Source organism: Heteronotia binoei, chromosome 9 (assembly GCF_032191835.1).
Source record: "Heteronotia binoei isolate CCM8104 ecotype False Entrance Well chromosome 9, APGP_CSIRO_Hbin_v1, whole genome shotgun sequence".
Classification (NCBI taxonomy): Eukaryota; Metazoa; Chordata; class Lepidosauria; order Squamata; family Gekkonidae; genus Heteronotia; species Heteronotia binoei.
Window position 1 is genome coordinate 46,756,791 of NC_083231.1, and position 20,401 is coordinate 46,777,191.

At 46.4% G+C, this 20,401-nt stretch overlaps 1 protein-coding gene across 1 annotated transcript in view; it reads left to right on the top strand.

Moving 5' to 3' along the window:
* DDX60 (DExD/H-box helicase 60) overlaps positions 1-20,401 on the top strand; it is a 150,529-nt gene that overhangs the window by 75,677 nt on the left and 54,451 nt on the right. Inside the window, exons 20-21 of the mRNA XM_060246552.1 lie at positions 10,048-10,163; positions 11,791-11,924. Coding sequence (XP_060102535.1) covers positions 10,048-10,163; positions 11,791-11,924 — 250 coding nt within the window. The remainder of the gene's footprint in view (positions 1-10,047; positions 10,164-11,790; positions 11,925-20,401) is intronic.

The following is a 20,401-nucleotide window of genomic DNA, read 5'->3' on the forward strand; positions in this document are numbered from 1 at the left end:
AGGATTGCTTGGCATACTGGTTATAAGTAACTGATTATGTTTTAATTTTTGATTTAACAATAAGTGATTATCAGAGCTTTTTTTGTAGAAAAAGCCCAGCAGGAACTCATTTGCACATTAGGCCACACCCCTGATGCCAAGCCAGCCGGAACTGTGTTCCTCTGCATTCCTGCTTAAAAAAAGCCATAGTGATTGTATAGGCCCTTGTTGTTGAGAAATATTTGAAATCTTAGAAATTTTGGAGATATGTTTCTTCTATTCTTCTTTCCCTTTTCTTTCTTTTTCTTTTATCTTTCTATTTTCTTATTTTTATATATGAAAAATCTTTCAATTATAGTTTAAAGCCAGAGAGAGAGAGAGAGAGAGAGAGAGAGGTCTCCGTGGCATCACATCATAGTTACAAGAGGGCTTCAGACCCATGACCTGATGATACCATCGGCAACCCAACCCCAGTATTTCCTAGTGAGGACCTCCAACTCTATAAAAGGCAAATGCTAAGGATGGCAAAAGCCCTGGACATTGACATTTCTATTTCAAACAACCACCCAAAAGATAGAATACTGAGTCATCTATACTTGGACATCCAGGGATAGTTGCTTTTCCAATACTGGAAGGTCTCTCTGACCTCACAGTCCCAATCTGGCAAAAACCAACTTCCATTCAGGCCACTCTGTGTAAGCTCAAAAATTTATACAGAGTAAAAAAGGGAAAGTGGCTAACTGGATGCTCTGGGGAGAAAGTTTTATGCTTCCTTTGCTCTTGTTTTTCAAATATCAAATAATTTGTCAGGTGATTATGGGAGGATATTAACTTCTCCTCTGGATGTGTCTTTCCCAGTATCTGGACAGATTGCCTGATGAATACAGATCCTTAACTAAAGTGATCCAGTCCAAGGCTATAAAACTCTTGAAATGAAAGACTAATGCAGGCAGGCATACCACTGAGGTGACAGCCAGATTGATGACCTCTGCCATAGTCCTCTGGAGACCCGATGTAAAGTTGAGGATCTCCCCTTTGAGGGATAAACTCTCATTTTGCAGTCCATAGATGAGTTCCGCTCCAGTATAAAGAACTGTCAAGACAGCTAGATCACTGCTACAATCCAGAGACCACTTCTCTCAAAGGCTTTGCTATCCCCTTTTGGAGGGGCCAGAGGCAACATCACCAGCCCTCATTTGTGTATCCTCATTGCCCTTTTCAGTCATCCCCCTTTTCAACAAGGAAGGGTACCCCATGGCTGAGACCTACTCAATAGAACCCTCAGAGGACCCAAATCCAACAGCCAGCAAAGTTATGATTAACGACCCGAGTAGCTGCAGATGTTCCCAGTTTTAAGAATAGGTTGGCACAGTTTGCAGATGCTTGGTTCCAAATTACTTCAGATAGTTGGGTTTTATTGTTAGTTCAAGAGGGTTATAGGTTCTAATTGTTGTCTGAACCCCCTTGCCACCTGGCTGTTACTGCGGTGGATAACCTCTATGTAGAACTCGGTGCAGTTAAGGGAACTTCTGCAGAAAGATGCAGTAGAACAGGTTCCAGGGGGATTTTTGTTACTGGGGTTTTGATTCATGATTTCTTATGGTAGATATAAAAGATGGTGGATGCAGGCCCACATAGGATCTTAGAAATCTAAAAAAGTTCTTTAAAATTCCAAAGTTCAGAATGGTCTTATTTTCTTCTGTGACCGAGTTTCTTTCCTTGGATGTGTGGTTTGCAGTCTTTGATTTAAATTTCAGATGCTATATTCTGTACAGCTTCTCCACTATCATCAATATTTAAACAACAATTTGAAAGATTAAACTTTCCACAGACACCACCTTCCTCGGCTAACAGATAATCCAATGCCAGGCGATTTTGATATATTGCAGCACGCATCTGGGTCTGATGTCTAGCCAACAACTCTAATGCCACGGCTGTTTGATTTGTTATAATCTCTACCACAGTTTGCAATCTAATAATTCGCTTAAGCATATACACAGGCGTTTGATAATCCCAGGTCCCATCCTGCGCCCACGTGGCTGGACCATAATATTCAATGATCCGTTGTGGGGGCCATTCATCTCCCCACTGCATACCTCTAATGTCCAGAGGACGCTTTGATCTAACATAATCATCGAACAGTGGGGTTCCTAGAGCTGAACCAACATTTGAAGGAAAAAGGAAAAAGCTGGGACGTATTGTTTCCATGCCATCTCCTGGGCAGGCGAGTATAAGCCATTTTACCACAGATCCAATAAAACCCTTCAGGAGCCAACCATTGATGAGGACTCTGAAGCAGCATTGGAATATTTATTTGTGCTGCTAATATTTTCCCATGACTGAAAATCTTCTATAACAGCACCATCCGTTTCTACCCATTTTGGTTTCTCCTTAGTGGAACTAATTACCAGGGTTCTGCAGCACTGAGAATGCCCAGCCTGCTTTCCATTCATCCACAGCACAGCTCGAGAACATAAGAACATAAGAGAAGCCATGTTAGATCAGGCCAATGGCCCATCCAGTCCAACATTCTGTGTCACACAGCGGCCAAATATATATATATATATATATATATATACACACACATACACACTGTGGCTAATAGCCACTGATGGACCTCTGCTCCATATTTTTATCTAACCCCCTCTTGAAGGTGGCCATGCTTGTGGCCGCCACCACCTCCTGTGGCAGTGAATTCCACATGTTAATCACCCTTTGGGTGAAGAAGTACTTCCTTTTATCCGTTTTAACCTGTCTGCTCAGCAATTTCATCGAATGCCCACGAGTTCTCGTATTGTGAGAAAGGGAGAAAAGTACTTCTTTCTCTGCTTTCTCCATCCCATGCATTATCTTGTAAACCTCTATCATGTCACCCCTCAGTCGACGTTTCTCCAAGCTAAAGAGCCCTAAGCGTTTCAACCTTTCTTCATAGGGAAGGTGTTCCAGCCCTTTAATCATTCTAGTTGCCCTTTTCTGAACTTTCTCCAATGCTATAATATCCTTTTTGAGGTGCGGCGACCAGAACTGCACACAGTACTCCAAATGAGACCGCACCATCGATTTATACAGGGGCATTATGATACTGGCTGATTTGTTTTCAATTCCCTTCCTAATAATTCCCAGCATGGCGTTGGCCTTTTTTATTGCAAACGCACACTGCCTTGACATTTTCAGTGAATTATCTACCACGACCCCAAGATCTCTCTCTTGGTCAGTCTCTGCCAGTTCACACCCCATCAACTTGTATTTGTAGCTGGGATTCTTGGCCCCAATGTGCATTACTTTGCACTTGGCCACATTGAACCGCATCTGCCACATTGACGCCCACTCACCCAGCCTCAACAGATCCCTTTGGAGTTCCTCACAATCCTCTCTGGTTCTCACCACCCTGAACAATTTAGTGTCATCCGCAAATTTGGCCACTTCACTGCTCACTCCCAACTCTAAATCATTTATGAACAAGTTAAAGAGCATGGGACCCAGTACCGAGCCCTGCGGCACCCCACTGCTTACCGTCCTCCACTGCGAAGACTGCCCATTTATACTCACTCTCTGCTTCCTATTACTCAGCCAGTTTTTGATCCACAAGAGGACCTGTCCTTTTACTCCATGACTCTCAAGCTTTCTAAGGAGCCTTTGATGAGGAACTTTATCAAAAGCTTTCTGGAAGTCAAGGTAAACAACATCTATCGGGTCTCCTTTGTCCACAAGTTTGTTTACCCCCTCAAAGAAATGTAACAGGTTAGTGAGGCAAGATCTTCCCTTACAGAACCCATGCTGAGTCTTCCTCAATAACCTGTGTTCATCAATGTGCCTACTCATTCTGTCCTTGATAATGGTTTCTACCAACTTTCCCGGTATTGAAGTCAGACTGACTGGCCTGTAATTTCCTGGATCTCCTCTGGAACCCTTTTTAAAGATGGGGGTGACATTTGCTACCTTCCAGTCCTCAGGAACAGAGGCAGATTTCAATGAAAGATTACAGATTTTTGTTAGAAGATCCACAAGTTCAACTTTGAGTTCTTTCAGAACTCTCGGATGTATGCCATCCGGACCCGGTGACTTATTAGTTTTTAATTTGTCTATCAGTTGTAGGACCTCCTCTTTTGTCACCTCAATCTGACTCAGGTCTTTCAACACCCCTTCCAATATTAGTGGTTCTGGGGCAGGCAAACACTTCTCATCTTCCACGGTGAAGACGGAGGCAAAAAATGCATTCAGCTTCTCAGCCATTTCCCCATCCTCCTTCAGTAATCCTTTTACCCCATGGTCATCCAAGGGCCCCACTGCTTCCCTGGCTGGTTTCCTACTTCTAATATATTTGAAGAAATTTTTATTGTTGGTCTTTATGTTTTTTGCAATATGCTCCTCATAGTCCCTTTTTGCCTGCCTGATCACAGTCTTGCATTTGATTTGCCACTGCCTGTGTTCCCTTTTATTAATCTCACTTGGACTGGTTTTCCACCGCTTAAAGGAGTCCTTCTTACCTTTTACAGCTTCCATTACTTTGTTTGTTAACCATGCTGGCCTCTTCTTATACCTGTTTATGCCTTTCCTAACTTGTGGTATGTATTTTATCTGAGCTTCTAGGATTATAGTTTTAAATAGTCTCCAAGCTTCCCCAAGGGTTTTGACCGTATTTACCTTTCCTTTCAGTTTCCTCCTCACATGCCTCCTCATCTCAGAGAATTTACCCCTTTTAAAGTTAAATGTGATTGTGGTGGTCTTTTTGGGCAACTCCCTATTTATACAAACGGTGAAATCAATAACATTATGGTCACTGGTCACTGTGAGAAATGCACAATTCTCCATTCACAACTGCCTGCAATTTCCAAATTTTTCTCTCTTCTGGCCTTGACTCTGATCTAGGTTTATTCCATCGGACCAAGTCTGAAGACAGAACCTCCGTACCCAACCCAAGGCCATCTTTCACTCATCAGAGGACTTCTGCACACCCAACAGTTTGAAATATTTAGGGAGGCGGCTATCTATTCAGCCAGGGCTATAAAAAGATTACTCCCAGGCCCTGGAATAACAAATTTCTCATCCTGAGCATCATCAAACACAGTCCTATACAGAATTTTCTTAGTCTCCTAGACAGGTGCCTTAAGTTTTGGCTTTTTCATCTTGTGAGACTTTAAATTAACTGGCCAACATACCCACTGTAAAGTCGGGCAGTGGTAACTCCCTCTATAAGGTGTTGTCCCTCCTGAACCGGAATATTCAATTTTTGCCTGATAATACGACACTCCACGTTCCACACAAACTATTTTTGTATTTTGTTCTATGCAAGCCCCATACACTTCCCTAGATTGAACACACAGCATGCGTTGTGAACTCTCTCCTTCCCAACATTTAGAACATCTTACAGTTTGAGAACTACACACGTAAGCAAGAGCACAGCAGAAGAACACAGCAATAAAAGCGCTTGAAGCAAGCATGGTTCTTGGCTTATATACGCAACACAAGGAATAATGAGGGAGGCTCAAGAGATTCAGAATAACTAATACAAGGAAATATCTCTTTGTTGCTCCAGATGACTTCCTCAAAGCTTTGGCCATGCGTAGACCAGCCAGCTTCTGGGGGTGGCTGGGGCAAGGCTCGCCGATGTAGCTTGGGGGCGCTAGACCTGCTTTCAAACAAGTCCCACTAGCTACAAATTGCTGACTTTTAACATACTGGATGACTTAAGACCGGATAGAGTTGTTAGTAAGTTTCAGAGTCAATGGCTTTTCTGGGACTGTCTGTTCTTTCCAATGAACTGCAGCACTTTTTAAATGGGACCAATGGATCCAGGCTGCCACTCTTTCGACCTTGACTGCTGTAGGGGAACTTAAAAGAACAGTAAAGGGGCCCTTCCATTTAGGCTGTAAAGTCTTTGCCCTCCAGCTTTTAACCCACACACTCTCCTGGCTGTTAAGCATGTACAGGGAAATAAATTTGATATGGCAAGGTCTCAAACATATCTATTCACATCTTTTACAGCTTTGCCCAAGGCTTGCAATTCCTCATAAGTTATAAGGCTCCCTAACTGAGAGGTTGCCTTGAACTCCCTGAACTATAGAGTGTGGTCTTCCATAACTTCTAGGCAGTCATGTTCTAATTCTTCCCCGGGAGTTGGCAACAGGGAAGCTGGGTTCAGAGTTGACACAGTCACTATCTTGACACAGGGGTTTTTACACATAAGAGCTTGGTATCTGACCATGCGGGCATTAGTGAACCAATAGTTCCCCTTGTGCTCAAGAAGCATTTGCACGTAATGAGACACTCTCACTTCAAGCTGGCTCCCGAAGGTAAACTTGCCTGCTTCCTTCGCAAGTTCTGCCATAGCTGCTATTGGATGCATATGGGCAGGGGTGAGGCGGAGCCACCCTTTAGCCACAATGTCTAGCTGCTTAGACAGATATGCCACTGGTCTAGGCCAGGATCCCAGCAATTGAGTTAGAACGCCTGCAGCTATTCCTTCTTGCTCATGCACATACAGAGTAAAGAGCTTGTCAGTATCAGGTAGTCCCAGAGCTGGAGCCTGCATGAGCTGGCATTTTAAGGTTTCAAAGGCATTTTGACATTGCTCTGTCCATTCAAAGGGTGCTTTTTTCCCTCCCCCCTTTGTGGCTTTGTACCAGGGATTAGCTGTTATAGCAAAATCAGGGTCTCCAATTCTGCAGAACCCTGCTGCTCCCAGGAACTCTCTTAGCTGGCGCCTGCAAAGCCGTCTTGCTTCTGGAGCTCCTTGCAGATGTCAGCATAAGATTGGGCAATGAAAGCTGTATTTACCATGTGCAAGTTTTCTGCAGCCTCTGGATCGAATGGAGTATACATTCGGAATGCTTGCCTCAAACGCTCAGCAAAAGCTCCAGGGCTCTCATCTGCTTTCTGGACTTTGGACATATTTCATTGACTTTGGACATATTAATAGGTGTCTTGCCTGCCTCTTTCATTCCTTCTAAGATTGCCTGTCTGTATTCTGGTAGACGCTCTTTGGACTCATGGCCATTGGGATCCCATTTTGGGTCTGTTGCAGGAAAATGGACTTTTATCCATTCCTCTCTATCTGCAGTTTTTTGGGGGACTTTTCCCTCTACATACTTTCGGGCATGATGCAGAATGCGGCTTCTCTCCTCTATTGTAAAGAGTCCAGTAAAAGCTGTTGACAGTCTGCATAGGTGGGCTGATGTGTGGCCATAATACTGGTTAGCAGATTAGTCATTGAGGTAAGATTGTCAGAAAATGCTGCAGTATGAGCCTTCCAATTTACTAGATCACTTTAAGTGAAAGGCACGTACTTGTATCAGGTTTCAATGCCATGGCCAGGCTGTTGTGGGACGTGGACTTCTCGGAGGGGAGCCAGCAAAGAGCCCTCTGTGCCAGATATAAAACCCGGAAAAGTCGAGGGGGAGACTGTGGAGGGGCTGGAAGTTTGCTAAGTACTGGGAGAGAGTTCAGTGTTAGAGGAAAACCCTAGGGGCAAACTGAAACATGGAGCTAACCTCTGACTGTTAGACACAAGCGTGGAGAATCGGGGGGCTGTTGCATGGAACAATTGTTCAGTAAACAGCTGCTGGATTGGATTTAAAATTTGCAGAGATCTTGCTCACCCTTTTACAGCCCCAGCTTCCTCACTCATTCCTACTTCCTGGTTCTCCTCATCAAAGGTTTCTGGAGCGCTTTTAACTGGCTGTGCTTGGTTCTCGCCTTCAGCCTCACCCTCTGCTGCCCTGGCACCTCCTCCTCCTTGCTGCATTGGGAGTGGTGGGTACACTGGAACATATGGTGGTGGACTAGCCAAAAGGTCTTTGGGTACGGCATCTAGCACTGGGGGCTTTTCCTTCTTTGGAAGAGTTGTTTTTGTTAACATGTCCTGGCACAAAGTCATAACTTGACTTGCAGCTTTGGCAGCAGCCCATTTTTCCTTCATCCTCTGCAACTTTTTTGGCCACCAGTAAGACTTCTGCACCATTGCTGCCCAACTGTCGATATAGGGAAACTGACTTGCGTGTCTTGGAGATTGTGCTACACTCTTGTAAACTTTGTGAACCAAGCCTTGGTCAAAGCTACCCTTGGGCAGCCATTCTACATGTAAGGCCACCCAGTCTTTCTGACATAATGCTTTCAGAGTTCTGGGAGTCAATTTGACTCCATAACCATCACAGAAATGTTCCTTAAAGTTTTTACACGTGTACTCTAGTGGGGTTTTTGACTGATTTCCAACCATGGCACCAGACGTTTAGACAAGACACTTCTAGGGAAAACAGCAGCTGCCAGGGTCTGGACAACCAGGGAGCCCTGGGGGTTTTCACTTCCTCTCTTTCATGACCCAGTGAGGTTGCCCTACTGGGAACTGCACAAGAGAAAGTCCTTCTTGCTTAGAGGCTTCACCTCCTCTCATTCACACACGCACACACACCACAGAAATCCTCCCAGATCCTAGCTTCTGTTCTTCAGCTCCAAACGGAGCCTAAGAGACAGAGCTTAAGGGGTAATCAGACCCTTCATCTCTCCTAAGGAGAGGTAATCAGAATTCCCAGACAGTTCATACTCACAATCCTGAAGATCTTCTGATTCCCTGGATACGTCGGTTCAACCAGGCGCAGGATCTTGGTTGGCGAACTGGACACCTTTCCCCACTGGGGCGGAGAGAGCTGGACTCAATTGAAAATGTGACCATGGTACCTAGTCCGATCTTCCCACCATGAGGGTGGAAGGTGGACAGTTGTGCAGCCACCTGAACCTTTCTGAGAGTTCCACCTCCTTCTGAGAGTTTCACCTCCTTGTCCATTGAATAGTATGAGCAGCTGCATAACAATCCCTGGATGAGCTCCACCACCTATTTTTCTACAAAATAACCCCTGCTTATCAGGAACTGAGGGAAAAGGGCACCTGCTCACAGAGCACGTGGTACATTGGGCAGAAATCCCACACATGCGCTGACTCTGAAAGGGGCAGGGCGCTCCCTCTTTCAAGGTTTTTAGCTAGAAAGGAAACTTTTGTGACTGGCCTGTGCAGGCACAATCTCAATGTGTGTCTGTACAGTAGATGTTGATGAACAACTGCTACAACTCTGTTTTATGGAATAATAAATGATATATGAGAACAGAAGACACATATCCATACCTGCACCAAAACCATCTTTCTCACCTATTCAAGTGGATGTTGACCACACATCTGCACAACTTTCTTGGAGACTTTGAAGAAAGACTTTGGAGAATGGTAATCTGGTCTCTTGTAATCTCTGAAGAAAGTTAGTCTGAAGAAATTCTTGTAATTTTGAAAAAAATGAATTTGAAGAAAATCTTGTGAGGTATGAGATTATTCCACATGAGAGAGAATGAAAGTCCAAGAAAAATAGACACTTGGTATCTAGCAGAAAACACAGGTGGTAATTGTTGCACCAGCTTTGTAATGTAAATCAGATAGAATCCTGCATCATATTCCATGAACCTCATATAGGGTTTCAAGGTTTTTGCCTGCTGAGAGAATTCCCCTTTTTCAACTGGACTCAGCCTCCTCATCATCACATGTTGGTGCCTGACTCCTTTAGCTCCAGTGATGCTTTTAATCTTCTGGTCTGCTTGATCTTCATGACTTTGATAAGCATTTGTGCTTTTATCCAGCTGGCTGTAATCATCCATCTTTTTATGCGGCATATTCTTTCTATTATGTCTTACTTGGGTACCAGTTACAGACTAATTCAAGGTAAAGTAAGTGGGCTGAAAACTGGGATATAATATATATAGAATTAATCATGCTACTTGCCTTGTTAGATCACTAGGAACATGGATCTGTACCCTAATAATATCCCCAAGTGCAACCCTTAATAATTTGCTCTGTAAGTGGTTGTTATTCACTTCTATGGGGGAAGGTCAAATGCATCTGATGTAGATATTGGTGTGATGATGGTACAGTATGCTCCATAGAGCTGTTACTGGATATTCTTTCTGAATCACGGGTTGTACATGTAATATGTGAAATCTGGAACTATGTCTTACAACTATAGTATATTAAGAAAAAAGTAATGATATATTTGTCTTACATTATATACATCTATGGCTTAATTTTTTTCATCAGGTCCACTGTCTTGGAGGTGAAATTGGTGCAGAAGTTTGGGAGCATCTCCTAGTTATGATTCGATGTCCATTTTTGGCTCTTTCTGCAACTATTAGCAACCCAAAACATCTCACTGAGTAAGATTTGTGCAAAACTTGGCATGTGAACTTATTTCTTTTGCTGTGTTGGCATCCATTAGTCTCTAAAGGCTGCTTGCAAGGCTATTTTTTCTTCCTTCAGTGGAAAGGAAGCCCATGCATGCTACATTCAGGCAGTGCATTTTTCTAGTGCCACAGAAAGCCCAGTCTCTTTCTCTCCTTCTCTCTCTTCCGGAACCTGCCTGTTTCACTTAAGGAAAACAGAGATTAATAATGAGGCCAGAGAGCCAGTTTGGTGTAGTGGCTAAGAGGAGCAGACACTAATATAAAGAATCTGGCTACCCAGCTGATGGCCCTTGTGGGAGTATGGCCAGAGAGTTGCCTTTGCTTCCTCGGAAGGAGGAAGAGGTATCCGTGGGTAGCAATGCTGCATCTGGGCATTTGGGCTTGAAGGTGGGGCCAGAGTTTGGCTTGACCAGCTTTGCCTGCCTCTTCCAGTCTTTGCCCTGTTCACAGCCCACCCTCCTACCCTGTATGGGGTGCAGACTTTGCCTGGTTGCCCCTTTTGTTGGCTAATTAGGAATTTTGCACCCCTTCTAAGTTGGCTTTATGGGAGAGGTGGTTTTTGCCTACCTTGTACCATAGCAGTGGTGTGAGTAATTGGATTGGGTGGTGCTGTTAAATGGGTTGGTCACTTTATATGTTGGCAGGATTTTAGTTGGCTAGAAATACGGTTTGGTGAGCTCCCGCTGGAAAACCCATATTTGGGGCAGGAGTCTGGTGAGTGCAGCCCTTGGGTTGTATGACTCTGGGTGGGGAAAGCTGACTGCCTTTAGGGACAGCTTGGGACAGATTCTCTCCTCGAGTTGTACGGCTCTGGGGATGAACTTTCAAGGTGATTCCCATTTGCTGTGCCGGCTGGACTTGAGCTGTATCCAGAGGCTCCTGCCTAGGGCAGGGTGGCTCACCCATTATATGTTAAGGAAGGGCTTTGGGGTGACCCCTGGCCTTGCTCATACCACAAGTCAGATTGATTGCAGTTTGATTAATGTTAACAGTTAAATAAAGTGGTCATTGGTTAACCCAACACATGTGTCCATCTCTTTCTTCCAAGGGTGTGTGTGTGTGTGTGGCAACTATGCCCAATTCCTCACTCCTCCACATGAAGCCAGCAGATGATCTTAGGTCAGTCACAGTTTCTCAGGCCCAAAAAACAAACCTAGCTCACCATAAAAAGAGCTAGAATTTAAGGCTGCCAGACAATCTTCAGATTGCCTGACTATGCTACACCAACTGCCATATAATTAGTTAACAATGAGTCCAGCATATTGAACTCTTGTCTTAAAGAGTGCTCTGTTCAGTTGGGGACATTCTCTCTTTCTAGTTTTTAAGAAGGTAGAGGGATACAGCTGGCTCATTGCCTAACTCCAACCAAGCCTTGTTTAAGACAGAACTCTATTCTGGAGATGGTATGCATAAGAACATAAGAAAAACTCTGCTAGATCAGAGTTTTTAGTACATTTTATTCCCCCTCCCCCAAAGACTTCAGAGAATATCAATATCAAGACACATTGAAATAGCAGAGTGGGGAATCTGAACCTGTCTCTTCATAGTCCAACACTCTAAATATTATCCTTCCTTTTTCTTCTCCTTTCTTCCTTTAAAGATGGCTACAGTCAGTAAAGAGATACTGGCAACACACTGAAGCTCAACTAGCACAGAATTCCACAGCTGTTAAAAAAGGGGCAAAAGGAAAGAAAAGCACTGGAAAGCAAAAGGAATCATACAAAGTTAAATTAGGTATGTTCCTGGAACTATATATAACAACAAAGAGTAAGTTTCTGTATTTGTGCAGTCTTAATGAGGGTTTCAGAAGTATGTTAGGCTAAATTTGCATCAGGATGCATTTGATATTTTCAATGGACTTTATACAGGGGTGTTGAACTCATTTGTTATGAGGGTCAGACCTGACATAAATGAGACCTTGTCAGACTGGGCCATGTTTATCATAAAATATAATGCCAGGGTAATGGAGATATAAACTTTATAAAGGACACACACAAACACAATTAAAGATTTTTTTAAACTTAAAATAAAATATGCTTAAAAGATTAGCACTCTTACACTATGTTGTTTATTTAACCATTTCTTATAACTGACACCTCTTGCTCTGAATTATTGCATCAAAATCTGAGACAATGCCTGTGCTGTAGCCATCTTGAGTATGCTGTTCAGGTATTGTTCAGATGTGTGTCTGTAAGTTGTAAACCTACTTTTGATTTATTGGCATTGATTACAAAAATCTCATGGTCAGTGCTTTGAGCCTAAGACCCAGAGGAAAATATGAAATGGCTGGGCATTGTGCCCTTTTCTACATAAGCTGATCATCTTCGTGGTCTCTGTGCTTCAAGTTCATGGGATAGAGCGCCTGCACCGATCCCCGAATCGGTACCTAAAAAGCCTGGGATTTTTCGCGCTCGGCACCCAGTGAACATGCGCAGGAGCCCTAGTACACATGCTCACCGGAGCTAGCGCGAGGATCCCGCCAGTTCCTTCTTGACTGCCGCGTTGAAAGGATTGTTCTTCAAGTGCTCCGGTCGGTACTTAAAAAATTTCTTCTTGGCTTTGCTCTTCTTGCCCATTTTTATTTTTCCTATCTTCTCGATGTTGGGGGAGGGGAAAAAAAGGACTTTTAGTTGGACTTTGCCCCTCAGAGCAACAAATTTTTTCCCATTCCCTTATGAGTTCCCGCTGCCTATGGAAAGACGTTGGGAGTTCTTCAAGCGCTGCCTGAAGTGTGGTAGTAAGAGCACATCCCTGGACGGTCACTCCCTCTGCTTGTTGTGCCTGGGCGAGGGACACCGTGTCGACTCGTGCCCGCATTGCTTGAGGTTTTCCAAACAGACATGGAAAAATCGAGCAGAAAGGCTATCAGCGGCTTTAGTCAAATCGGCTCTTCGACTGCCGAAAATGGCATTGGGCCCTTCGGCATCGAAGGGTGACGCAACCCAATCCACAGCCTCTGCATCGATGGGTCTGTCATCTCCAGTGCCGACGGTTATGCCGACTGAGTGGGATTGACCCATGAAACAACCCTCTGAAGGGTAGGTGGAGCCCACTCTGCCGAAGAAACATCGGGATGATTCGGGGAGCCGGTCATCCCTCCCAAAGAAGCATAAGTTGAAGAACAAGTGTAGGAAGGACAGACTTTCTCGCACTCCTTCCCCTTCTAGGGATGCTTCGACAGATTCGATATTGGCGCAAACCGCTCCACCATGGAAAATTCTGGCATCACCCAGCTGCCAGAGAAGCCCATCGGTATCAGGAAGGCTTGGGTCTCAACCGACCCATTTTTCGGGATTGGAGCAGGAAATCGACCTGACCCAGCGGACTCATTCTTCCAGGTTGGAGTTGTGTTGGCGAAACAACAGCAGTTTGGTATTGAAGATTGAGGCTTTGGCTCCGAACGAACCAACAATAAAAATTTCTTCAAATATATTAGATGAAGGAAACAAGCCAGGGAGGCAGTGGGGCCCTTGGATGACCAAGGGGTTAAAGGATTACTGAGGGAGGATAGGGAAATGACTGAGAAGCTGAATGCATTTTTTGCCTCCGTCTTCACTGTGGAAGATAAGTGTTTGCACACTCCAGAACCACTACTTTTGGAAGGGGTGTTGAAAGACCTGAGTCAGATTGAGGTGACAAGAGAGGAGGTCCTACAACTGATAGACAAATTAAAAACTAATAAGTCACCAGGTCCGGATGGCATACATCCAAGAGTTCTGAAAGAACTCAAAGTTGAACTTGTGGATCTTATGACAAAAGTATGTAATCTTTCATTGAAATCTGCCTCCGTTCCTGAGGACTGGAAGGTAGCAAATGTCACCCCCATCTTTAAAAAGGGTTTCAGAGGAGATCCAGGAAATTACAGGCCAGTCAGTCTGACTTCAATACTGGGAAAGTTGGTAGAAACCATTATCAAGGACAGAATGAGCAAGCACATTGATGAACACGGGTTATTGAGGAAGACTCAGCATGCGTTTTGTAAGGGAAGATCTTGCCTCACTAACCTGTTATATTTCTTTGAGGGGGGAACAAACATGTGGACAAAGGGGACCCAATAGATGTTGTTTACCTTGACTTCCAGAAAACTTTTGATAAAGTTCCTCATCAAAGCCTCCTTAGAAAGCTCGAGAGTCATGGAGTAAAAGGAGAGGTCCTCTTGTGGATCAAAAAGTGGCTAATTAATAGGAAGCAAAGAGTGAATATAAATGGGCAGTCTTCGCAGTGGAGGATGGCAAGCAGTGGGGTGCCGCAGGGCTCAGTACTGGGTCCCATGCTCTTTAACTTGTTCATAAATGATTTGGAGTTGGGAGTGAGCAGTGAAGTAGCCAGGTTTGCAGATGACACTAAATTGTTTAGGGTGGTGAGAACCAAAGAGGATTGTGAGGCACTCCAAAGGGATCTGTTGAGACTGGGTGAGTGGGTGTCAACATGACAGATGAGGTTCAATGTGGCCAAGCGCAAAGTAATGCACATTGGGGCCAAGAATCCCAGCTACAAATACAAGTTGATGGGGTGTGAACTGGCAGAGACTGACCAAGAGAGAGATCTTGGGGTTGTGGTAGATAACTCACTGAAAATGTCAAGACAGTGTGTGATTGCAATAAAAAAGGCCAATGCCATGCTGGGAATTATTAGAAAGGGAATTGAAAACAAATCAGCCAGTATCATAATTTATTTATTTATTTATTTATTTAAGATTTATACCCCGCCCTTCCCACAAGTGGCTCAGGGCGGCTTCCAATAGTAGATCCATCAAAATTACACATATAAAGGGATCCATATTTAAAACAGATAAAACAGATAAAACAGATAAAACCCTAGTTATTAATACACATAAATATTTCAGCTATATATAAAAGGAATCCAGCAAGTTACAGTAAAATTCTCAAGCTAAGTATAGGCTAGCCGGAAGAGGGTCGTCTTACAGGCCCTGCGGAACTGAACAAGGTCCCGCAGGGCCCTCACCTCTTCCGGCAGCTGATTCCACCATGTAGGGGCCATAACAGAGAAAGCCCTTTCTCTGGTGGACTTCAACCGGGCTTCCTTCGGCCCAGGGATAGTAAGGAGATTTTGTGTTCCCGACCTCAGTACTCTCTGGGGAACGTGCGGGGAAAGACGGTCCTTCAGGTAGACAGGTCCCAAGCCATATAGGGCTTTAAAGGTGATAACCAGCACCTTGTACCGGACTCGGTATATTACTGGAAGCCAGTGCAGGGTCCGAAGACCCGGCTGAATGTGTTCCCGCTTTGGGAGACCTAATAACAGCCGGGCCGCGGCATTCTGCACCAGCTGCAATTTCCGAGTTCGGGACAGGGGCAGCCCCATGTAGAGGGCATTACAGTAGTCTAACCTCGAGGTGACCGTAGCGTGGATCACTGTTGCTAGGTCGTCGCGCTCCAAAAAGGGGGCCAGCTGCCTTGCCCGCCTAAGATGAAAAAACGCGGACTTGGCAGCGGCTGCTATCTGAGCCTCCATCTTTAGGGAAGGCTCCAACAGCACCCCCAAGCTCCTGACCCTGTCCGCCGCTATCAGCGGCGCACCGTCAAAGGCTGGTAGGGGGATTCCCCCTTCCGGACCACGGCGACCCAAGCAAAGGACCTCTGTCTTCGCAGGATTAAGCTTCAGCCCGCTCAGTCTGAGCCATTCAGCCACGGCATATAGTGCCCGGTCTAGATTTTCCGGGACGCAGGTCGGCTGGCCATCCATCAATAGATAGAGCTGGGTGTCATCAGCATACTGATGACACCCTAGCCCGTACCCTCGGGCAATCTGGGCAAGAGGTCGCATATAGATGTTAAATAACATCGGGGAGAGAACCGCCCCTTGAGGCACACCACAGTCAAGTGTGCACCTCCGGGACAGCTCCCCCCCAACTGCGACCCTTTGTCCCCGACCTTCAAGGAAAGAGGAAAGCCACTGTAAAGCCAACCCCTGAATCCCTGCGTCGGCGAGGCGACCCTTCAGTAGCCGATGGTCGACCGTGTCGAACGCCGCCGACAGGTCCAACAACATCAGCACCGCCGAGCCGCCCCGATCCAGATGCCGTTGAAGGTCATCCATTAGGGCGACCAGCACCGTCTCCGTCCCATGTCCCGGGCGAAAGCCGGACTGAAATGGGTCAAGGATGGAAGCATCCTCCAGGAAAGTCTGCAGCTGCTTCGCCACTGCCCTCTCGATAAGTTTGCCCAAAAAGGGCAAATTTGAGACCGGCCGATAGTTTGCCAATTGGGCCGGATCTAAAGATGGTTTCTTTAAGAGGGGACGGACCACGGCCTCTTTGAGTGGCGTTGGAAAGTGCCCTTCCCTCAGGGATCTATTTATGATATCCCGTATAGGATATCTAAGGTCACCCTGGCAAGATTTAATAAGCCAGGAAGGGCATGGGTCCAATTTACAGGTAGTTGGGCGAGCCGCTAAGAGTATCCTGTCAACTTCCTCCAGGCTGAGGGGGTCGAAGTCATCCAGCGTATAATCCGAAGACAGGCTCGGAGCCTCGGGTTCACTAACTGTCTCAAAATTGGCAGAGGAGTCGGGGCGGAGTGACGCGATTTTATCCACAAAAAATTTCGCAAAAGCCTCACAGCCTATTTCCAATTCAATAGAATTTGGTCTGCCTTGCGGCAGTGTTGTAAGTCCTCTAATTATGTCGAACAATTGGGCCGGGCGCGAAGTTGCGGACGCAATCTTAGCCGCAAAGAACGCTTTCTTTGCGGCTTTGATTGCCATCTCATAGGCCTTCAAATTCTCTCTATAAGATGTTCGGGTCACTTCGTCTCGAGTACGCCGCCATTGCCTCTCTAGCCGTCTGAGTCCCCGCTTTTGTTGCCGCAGCCCCTGGTTGAACCAGGGCGACGGCTTCGGGCGGGAACGCAGAGGGCGCTTGGGTGCGACCTCCTCGATGGCCCTGGAGAGCCCATCGTTCCAGGACTCTACCAGATCATCCAGGGAGTCGCCAGCAGGCCAGGTATCCCGAAGAGCCGTTAGGAACCGTTCCGGGTCCATCTGGCTCCGCGGGTGAGCTAAAATACGCTCTCCGCCTAAACAGGTTTTGGGTGACACTCCCATACGAGCCTTAAGGGCAAAGTGATCTGACCATGGCACTGCTTCCATTGCAATATCAGTCACTGATATTCCGGCCGCAAAGACCAGGTCTAACATGTGTCCCGCCTGATGAGTGGGCGTTGTAATAACCTGGGAGAGTCCTAGTGTCGCCATGGATGACACCAGGTCCGTCGCCTGGCCGGAGGCCGCGTCGTCAGCATGGACATTGAAGTCACCCAAGACCAAAAGCCTTGGGTGCTCCAACGCCCAGCCCGCCGCGGCCTCCACCAGGGACGGTAAGGCGTTGGCCGGTGCGTTAGGCGGTCGGTACACCAGCCAAATCGCCAACCCCTCCCCAACATCCCACATCAGGCCAACACATTCTATGCCTGGAATCTCTGGGGCCGGGAGTGCCCTAAAGGAGTAAGCCTCTCGTATGAGAAGAGCCACCCCTCCCCCCCGCCCGCTGGTCCGTGACTGGTGGAAGACCGAGTATCCCGGGGGAACGGTCTGGGAGAGAACTACCGTCTCCCCTTCCCGCACCCAGGTCTCGGTCACGCAAGCCAGGTCCATGTCCTGTTCGGTCAGAAACTCTCGCAGGACAGAGGTCTTATTATTAATGGACCTGGCGTTGCATAACACCAGTGACGGAGGCGAGTAATTCAGCCTGGTCCTACTACTTGTCACCGTCGGGATGGGACGGAGGCTGGAAGGGGGTCGAGCACTCTTATGTCTCGATCTCCTTCCCTTATAACTCTGCCTCGTCCCACCGTCATATCTTCCCCTCCCCAGGAGTACTGGTATCCCTAGGCCAGTCATCTTGTCAATGATCCCTAGTCCGGTGGAGCCTTTTGAGCTACCCTCTCTTCTCACCCCTCCTTCCAGCCAATCTATCTGTTTTTATAAATTAATTAAACTAATCTAGTTAAACTAATCTGCCAATTCCTATATAGCTATTTAATTAATTAGCTCCCTAACTTCTCGATCATTAGCCAAAAATCCAATTAATTTAATCTAAAAGCTCATTAATTATAAAAACCCTTCCAATAAATATCTTCCCTAATTAATTTGCCACCAATCAATTTTTCTAGCTCGTTAATTATAAACCCTCCCAATAATTTCTACCCTAATTAACTTGCTACTAATCAACTTTCAATTAGCTAATAATCCACCTCTTAAATAGCCTATAAAACCAAACCAATCTTGTCATTACATTGGCAGTTTAGATCTGCTGGGGTGGGGGATTAATATAAGGATGTAAACAATTGAGTAAAGTGCAATAGTTTTTTAAAGTGCTGAAGTCTATAAGGTGCATTGATCTTATTTCCGTGTCTTTGTCTTTATCTTCGGGCGTGCTGAGTTCCATGTGGAGCTTGTTCTTTAAAGTGGTGGGAGGGGAAGGGTTGCTGAGAGGTAGACAGCTCTGTAGGGGGGGTCGTTGGGGTGATCTTATAATGACTATATAGCTGGCCGATGGATTCGGGAGGCCCACTGCGCAATCTCGGGGGGGCCCGGAGGGGTATGAGCTCCGTTACACCCCCTTCGTCACACAGGCTCCACCCTAGTCCGCAGTTCAGCTCGGCCCCTTTCGATGTTATCCGGGCCCTTCGGCTACCAGTCGTGTCCCAACGCGGTGCCCTACAACCACTCCCACACCGGGAAGGGAGGGGGGGGATACATCCCCAAGTTTCTCCGCCACGCACAGCTGATACAATGGTCGACACCCCCACCAACCCCTCACTAGTCCTTTCCTCAGTCTCCTCCGGCCCACAGCTCTGCTCCTCCAGCTCACGGCTCAGAGTCTCTGCCTCCGCCACGCTCCAACACGGCCCCGGCGGGCTCGGCTCGCTCCTCCCGCTATGCGGGCGCCGCCCGTTGCATTCCACGCCGCCCACCGCCCGTTCTCTACTCAGTTCCGCGGCCCGGCGTGGCTCGTCTCGGCACCTCGGCAGGTCAGCGGGCCGCTGCAGCAGCTCACGTCGCCCGCCGCCGTTTTCTGCCTGGCTCCGCGGCCCCGGCGTGTCGCAGCTCAGTCCGGCACCGCAGCAGGCCAGGAGCGCCGTCCGCCGTCGGTCACTCCGCTCGCCTCGCCCGCCGTCGCTCTCCACTCCACTCCGCGGCTAGGAGCGGCGCGGCTCGGCCCAGCACCACAGCACTCAGAAAGATTTCAAATAGGAGAGTGGGGTAATAATACTTGAAATTTTCCCCTCACCTTCCTCTCAACTGCAATTGCAAGTCACTCAATAAAAACGGGTAGCTTAACTCAGCTTGTATTTAGTTGTGTGACGGTGAAAGCTGTTGTCTCGAGGAGCTCCGGTGTTAGGGCTCCTTCACCGCCGCCGCCATTTGCCCCTGTATAAATCGATGGTGCATTCTCATTTGGAATACTGTGTGCAATTCTGGTCACTGCACCTCAAAAAGGATATTATAGCATTGGAAAAAGTCCAGAAAAGGGCAACTAGAATGATTAAAGGTTTGGAACACTTTCCCTATGAAGGTTAAAATGCTTGGGGCTCTTTAGCTTGGAGAAACTTTGACTGTGGGGTGACATGATAGAGGTTTACAAGATAATGCATGTGATGGAGAAAGTAGAGAAAGAAGTCCTTTTCTCCCTTTCTCACAATACAAGAACTCGTGGGCATTCGATGAAATTGCTGAGCAGTCAGATTAAAACGGATAAAAGGAAATACTTCTTCACCCAAAGGGTGATTAACATGTGGAATTCACTGCCACAGGAGGTGGTGGCGGCTACAAGCATAGACAGCTTCAAGAGGGGGTTTGATAAAATATGGAGCAGAGGTCCATCAGTGGCTATTAGCCACAGTGTGTGTGTGTATATATATATATCAAGTCAAGTCAAGTCAAGTCAAATTTATTTTTATATCCCGCCCTCCCCCGCCAAAGGCAGGCTCAGGGAGGCTGTATATATATATTTTGCCACTGTGTGACACAGAGTGTTGGACTGGATGGGTCATTGGCCTGATCCAACATGGCTTCTCTTATGTTCTTATGAACCCATAGTACCACTTCCTCCTCCTCCTAGCACAGGACATCTTCGGAGAGAGGCTGAATCGAATGCTTTTATTTGTAGGTTCCTGCCACCACCCATGTGGGACCAGCATCAGTGGCCTTGTTCATTTGGAACTTATCCATATCCGTCACCATATCTG